Source organism: Chiloscyllium punctatum, chromosome 49 (assembly GCF_047496795.1).
Source record: "Chiloscyllium punctatum isolate Juve2018m chromosome 49, sChiPun1.3, whole genome shotgun sequence".
NCBI lineage: Eukaryota > Metazoa > Chordata > Chondrichthyes > Orectolobiformes > Hemiscylliidae > Chiloscyllium > Chiloscyllium punctatum.
In genome coordinates this window covers 38,740,499-38,747,007 of record NC_092787.1, presented here as the reverse complement: position 1 = coordinate 38,747,007, position 6,509 = coordinate 38,740,499, and the positions used below count along the sequence as shown (strand labels likewise).

The following is a 6,509-nucleotide window of genomic DNA, read 5'->3' as shown; positions in this document are numbered from 1 at the left end:
AATCTCTGCTTGCCCACAGTTCTGAACTCCTCCCCATTGAGAAAGTGCCCTTTCTTGCCCCCCAAAATGGACGAACTCCTACTTTCCACACATTGAACTCCACCTACCACAGTCAGAGCCACTCACTCAGTAAAGCGTTGTGTGCGGGGGGAGCTGGAGTTTGGATTGTAAATACATATAGCTCCATACAGACAGAGACCAACGTATTCTCCCAGAGTCAGGAAGCTTCAGAAATAATTTACTTTAATTCAGATTGCAATCAGACATGATCGGTGCATCGCCAACCAGAGGCTTCAGAGCCGAGGGAAATAAGTTGAGCAACAGGGCTGCACACAGCATTCAGGCCCAGGTCACATCAATAACCCTCATTCGCCCAGGTCACATTGCAGTCTGGATACTTGGCTTTCAGAAGCTCTGCTGTGATCTCATGCTTTGCACGTCCATAACCCTATACACAAAAGGACAAGATAATATGATAAGCTGGTTACTCAGGTCCTGTGGGAGCAGAAAACCTTCACAAACGTGGACGGATCAGGACTGACTGTCTGATTTACTGCATTCTTCTCCTGAAGAAGCTGATTCAGTCTGAGGTTCCACTTGCCTGATTCAGCAGCTCTTCAGCGGCCGATCTCTTCACCTGAGATTCTGACTGGGTCAACAGTCGACACTCAGCAGAGACGGCCTCAGGAGATGGTCACCTCAGGGACTGACCCACCTTCCCATATCGCCTCTCTCCAACCACACAGCCCCATTCCCCAAACAGCCACACGCTTCGTTACCAGCTCACCCTCCCACTGCCAGTGGCTTGAGTCAGTGGGGAAATGTTCAACGTAAGAGTTAAACAGGCGCGCCACGTGGGGCACACAGACTTGGCAGGCTCAACAGAGAAGCCGGGGACAGAATGGGGACAGGTCAGGGCAGCTAATGGAAGGGGAACTTTCTGCAGTGATAAGGCTGTGGAACTGCATTGGTTAAGTAAACACTGGCTGATCCACAACCACGGTGACAATATCGAACTGGAGGAAATGTCTGCTCAACCTTTACTGACTGTCAGGGAAGCAACCTTTTCATATGAGGAGATGGTAGAGTTAGTGTTGGTCGTGTTTGTCTGGAGGATGACATTGTGTTTTGAAATAATGACGTGGATGTAGTTAAGAAATAAACGTGGAATAAGAATCGATCTTTGATGACCATCCGAGGTATGCATGAGCAGGATTACAAGTAATTCTCTGCTACAATTGGCTCGGTAAGAATGGATCTAGCTCAGTGCAGTGGTTACCCGGGTTTGATTCCAGCTTCAGGTGACTCTCTGTGTGGAGTTTGCACATTCTCCCCATGTCTGTGTGGGTTTCCTCCGGGTGTTCCGGTTTCCTCCCACAGTCCAAAGATGTGCCGGTCAGGTGAATTGGCCATGCTAAATTGCCCGTAGTGTTCAGGGACTGTAGGGATCCTAGCCTGTGCTGAATTACCTCAATTCACTGGGGAAACTGTTAAATGGAGAAAGGAGCAATCACTACCCAGGTCAGATGAGGAACTGGCTGCAATGCCCTCAAGAGTTACATAGCCTGCTTCCCACATTCCAGTCAAGGTCTTCAGGCAGCAGCTCAGTCATTCTCGCTGAGTTTAAATGATTTGAATGGAGTGGTCAACTGCATTGTGGCCAAGTTACCGGATATCAAGTTAAAAATCACAATACCAGCCAACAGGTTTATTTTGGAAGGCGAAAATGAGGCCTGCAGATGCTGGAGATCAGAGTGTAGATTAGAGTGGTGCTGGAAAAGTACAGCAGGTCAGGCAGCATCCGAGGAGCAGGAGAATCGACGTTTCAGGAATGAAATGCTGATGAAGGGCTTTTGCCTGAAACGTCGATGTTTCCTGCTCCTCGGATGCTGTCTGACCTGCTGTGCTTTTCCAGCACCACTCTGATCTAGGTTTACGAGGAAGCACTAGCTTTTGGAGCGCAGCTCCTTCCTGTGGCTGTCAGAACCACCTGATGAAGGAGCAGCGCTCCGAAAGCTAGTGCTTCCAATTAAACCTGCTGGACTATAACCTGGTGTGGAGTGATTTTTAACTCTGTCCCCACTGGCACCTCCAAATCATGATGATATGAAAATAGGAAAGCGAGTGGTGAAGGGGTTAGGGGAAGTCTGGAAGAGATAATAGAGAGGTTCAGTGAATCAGTTAAAAATATGGCAGATAAATTATGTGGGGGGGAAAAATGAAGTTGTTTCATTTTTGCAAGAAGAACAGAAAAGCAGAATACCTCTTTAAACAGAAAGAAAGAGGAATCTGGGTACCCTTGTTCATAGGGAATAAAAGGTGCAGGCCATTCAGCCCCTTGAGGGTGGTCCATAACCATTTCCCCACACTAACCCCATAACATCTTGATATATCTTTGATAAAAGCTAGTTAGGAGACAGATACAGCAAGTAATCAGGAAGGAGTAAAGTATGTTGGAAGAGGGATGGAGTAAATAAGGAGGTCTTGCTACAACTATTCAGGGTGTTTGGATGGCTTCACTTGGAGTTTTGGTCTTCTTACCTAAATTGGAAGGTATTTGCATTGAAGCAGTTGTGGGAAGGGTCACTCAGCTGATTCCTGGGTTCAAGGGATTTCTCTTATGAGGAAAGGATGTGTCTATAGTCTATACTCTCAGTGAGAAGAAGATCGAACCTTACTGAAACTTAGGGGAAAAAAATAGAGCAGTCTATAATAGTATATGCTGAGAGGACGTTGTATCCGTGGAACCGGGCACACAGTTCAGAACTAATTTATAAATTTGGAGGGGAGGAGGGCTTTCTTTGTACATCTGGACGGTTCACATGCACCCGTCCCCATCCCAACAGTATACACGTGCGGCTGTCCCTGGCACCCTCCCAACCCCAATACAGGAACACCCTCCTGCGCTTTCCTCATTAGGGGACAGCCCCAAATGGTTACGGCTGACACCAAACACTGCCTCTGCAGCAGCTCTCCCTTGACAGTGCTGCAATAAACCATGCCACTTGTCCTTACCATGGAGTATCCATACACATGAATGGTCTTCTTCTCACTGTTATGGTTAATTCGACCACCACCTAGACACTCAGAGCGCAGGCCCTTCTTCTGAATCCAGCTAGACACTTCCTCATAGATATCAGCTGTGGTTATGATAAAACACAAGACCATTTCGTGACTGTTGGGCATTTGTTAAGTATAAGTAGACTGTCACCTGACTGGTCCTTCTTGAACAGTCAGTGGTTGGAGGCACCACGTCAATCACACAACTCACTGCAAACATTCCCATTCCCATTCCCATTCCCAAGGTGGGATTCATGAAAAGCTCCCTCCACCACCAGGGGTCTGTTCAAAACTATAATCGAATCCATATCGAACCTCATTTGTAAGCAGCATGGACATGTACATTGCCCAGACTCAGACCGCTGATAACATAGGTGCCTGAAGGCCTGATCAAATTGTTGCAAAGTTTTTCTTTAGTCACTTAGAATGTCCTCAATAAAACTGCTCTGATTGTTTCAGGTTAGCTGTATTCAACATTTCTGATAAACTCTACCATTCTGCATTTCCTCTAAAAGTTGCCTTTTATCAACACTTTCTCCTGCTCCACCCACTCAGCCTGGTTTTTTAAATATAATTTTAAACTGTGGTATCATATTTTAATTGTTTTATAGTTCGTGACTTTTTGTTTTAAGAATCTGAATCTTATCACCCCATTTTAAATTTGAGGAAAAGATACAACCACAGACCAAAGCAAATGTTATTCATCGATCAGTTTGAATTCCGATTTTCCCACCGTCTGGCCCCTATTAGATTTTATCAAGCCAATTCCTGATGAAGGGCTCTGACCTGAAACATCGACTCTCCTGCTCCTCGGATGCTGCCTGACCTGCTGTTTTCCAGCACCACACTCTCGACTCTGATCTCCAGCATCTGTAGTCCTCATTTTTCCCTTTCCAAACGTGCGTAAATCCTATTCCTAAGGATTCTCTCCAACAGCTTCCCAAACACTGATGTGAGATTCACCAGTCTATAGTTTTTTGGATTATCCCTGTTTCCCAACTTGAACACAGGAACAACATTAGCTCCTCACCAGTCCCCCAGGATTCCTCAGCGGCTAACAAGGATACAAAGATATTGGTCAATGCCCCAGCAATCTCCTCTCTTGCTTCTCTCAGTAACCTGGGGACTTATCCACCTTAATGCTCTTCATGAGACCCAACACCACTTCTTTCTTGACCTCAAAATGCCCTAGCATATTATGTCTCACACTACTCTCACTATCTATCATGTCCTGTATTTCCTGCAAAGTACACATTTCGGATCGCGTCCATATCTTTGTTTGATTGATCAGAATGACTAGCATCAGATGCTCAGTACAGAAACTCAAAATCTGCAGCTGAGACAGGTTGGAAGAGAGGAAAGTGATTGGAGTGAGTGGTGAAATGGCAATTAATCCAGGTAAATGCAAACTGCTGTGAAAGTGGAGGCGCAGGTAGATAGGATAGTGAAAGTGGCGTTTGTTATGCTTTCCTTTATTGGTCAGAGTATTGAGTACAGGAGTTGGGAGGTCATGTTGCGGTCGTACAGGACATTGGTTAGGCCACTGTTGGAATATTGCGTGCAATTCTGGTCTCCTTCCTATCGGAAAGATGTTGTGAAGCTTGAAAGGAATCAGAAAAGATTTTCAAGGATGTTGCCAGGGTTGGAGGATCTGAGCTGAGGCTGAACAGGCTGGGGCTGTTTTCCCTGCAGCGTCAAAGGCTGAGGGGTGACCGTATAGAGGTTTATAAAATAATGAGGGGCATGGATAGGATAAATAGACAAAGTGGAGTGGGGGAGTCCAGAACTAGAGGGCTTAGGTTTAGGGTGAGAGAGAGAGAGAAAATACAAAAGGGACCTAAGGGACAATGTTTTCACACAGAGGGTGGTACATGTATGGAATGAGCTGCCAGAGGATGTGGTGGAGGCTGGTACAGTTGCAACATTTAAGAGGCATCTGGATCAGTATATGAATAGGAAGAGTTTGGAGGGATATGGACCAGGTGCATAATCAAATGGACACATGTTTAAGGATGCTGACATGTCACAGGGCATGAAGAAACTGTTTTTGATTGGAGTCGATATGCCTCAAAGCAATTTCCAGGGTGGCACGGTGGCTCAGTGTTTAGTGCTGCCTCACAGCAACAGGATCCTGGGTTTGATTCCAGCCTCAGGCGACTGTTTGTGTGAGTTTGCACATTGTCTGCGTGGGTTTCCTCTCACAGATGTGCAGGTCGGATGAACTAAATTGCCCATAGCGTTAGTCAGAGGGAAACGGGTCTGGGTGGGTTACTCTGCGAAGGGTCAGTGTGGACCAGTTGGGCTGAAGGGCCTGTTTCCACACTATAGGGAATCTAATTGGATATTAGAAAGTGGATAAATACTTGAAGGGAAATGGGATTATGAAGATAGCTCTTTCAAAGATCCAGTACATAAACTGGAAGAGCCTAAACTATACGGCATACTGTCAAGGTGCCTTCTAACATTCCAGTGTAACCCACCTCACTGTACAGTGCATCCTGACACCCAGAGCGCTGCCACTCACAATCTACCAACTCACCCCCTCCTCCACCCCCAACATCCAACTGGGCAGCATAGAAAACTTGTGTGCTGGGTACAGCCATTCGGTCCGTCATACCTGTGCTGGCTGAGAAAGTGCCACCTATCCAACTCCCATTTCTCAGGACGGCGATGAACTGTGTCTTAATGATCACATTTTTAAAATTTATATATTTATTATTAATATAGGTGCTGTAGTCAGGAGGCATAAAACTTATCAGTTTTTCATGTAGACGTACACATAATAATAAATCTTTATTCAGTCAAAAACTCCCTCATCTCCCCACCCCATCTCCCCCCAGCCTTGCGTCATTGGGCGGTGAGGGAGGGGGGGCCTCAGAGGGGGTGAGGGGGTGAAGGGGTGGGGCTGAGGGTGGGGGAGCCTCGGGGGGGGGGGAAGAAGGGGGGAGGGGGGAGGGCGAGGGGGGGGGAGGGGACCTCGGGGGGCGGTTGGGCTCCTGCCCGAATCCAGTGACCCCCTGAGCCGGCGCCACCCTCCCGTTTACCGTGATACTCAGCGGAGGCCCAGCCGCGGACGATGACCTTGTCCTGGGGGTTGTCATTGTCGCTCCACACTCGGATAAGGACGTATTTAAACACACCGCCCGGGTCAATGCGGACATCATCCACTTCCGACAAAATCAGCGCCATGGAGGACCGAGCATGCGCACACCCCGCTGCACGGGACCGAGCATGCGTACACCCCGCCGCACGGGACCGAGCATGCGCACACCCCGCTGCACGGGACCGAGCATGCGTACACCCCGCCGCACGGGACCGAGCATGCGCACACCCCGCCGCACGGGACCGAGCATGCGCCAAACCGGCGTGGCCGCCCATGGCACATGCTGCACAGAATCCCGGCACTTAGACCCCACCCACAACCTCACTGAGCATGCGCATTATTTACT

At 48.0% G+C, this 6,509-nt stretch overlaps 1 protein-coding gene across 1 annotated transcript; it reads right to left on the bottom strand.

Moving 5' to 3' along the window:
- Positions 1-226: 226 nt before the first annotated feature.
- phpt1 (phosphohistidine phosphatase 1) lies at positions 227-6,284 on the bottom strand. Its single transcript, XM_072566267.1, has 3 exons — positions 6,105-6,284; positions 3,016-3,140; positions 227-448 (listed from the first exon to the last, which is right to left on the bottom strand). Exons 1-3 carry the CDS (start codon positions 6,247-6,249, stop codon positions 356-358), a joined length of 363 nt encoding a protein of 120 aa, XP_072422368.1. The 5' UTR covers positions 6,250-6,284; the 3' UTR covers positions 227-355.
- Positions 6,285-6,509: the final 225 nt, after the last annotated feature.

What these genes read in the sequence shown, in the direction of transcription:
- phpt1 (XM_072566267.1), bottom strand. Translation starts at nt 6,249, where the DNA reads ATGGCGCTGATTTTGTCGGAAGTGGATGATGTCCGCATTGACCCGGGC. An exon ending in GGCCTCCGCTGAGTATCACG is followed by an intron (nt 3,141 to 6,104) that starts GTAAACGGGAGG and finishes TCATAACCACAG; the next exon opens with CTGATATCTATGAGGAAGTG. An exon ending in ATGTGTATGGATACTCCATG is followed by an intron (nt 449 to 3,015) that starts GTAAGGACAAGT and finishes TTTTGTGTATAG; the next exon opens with GGTTATGGACGTGCAAAGCA.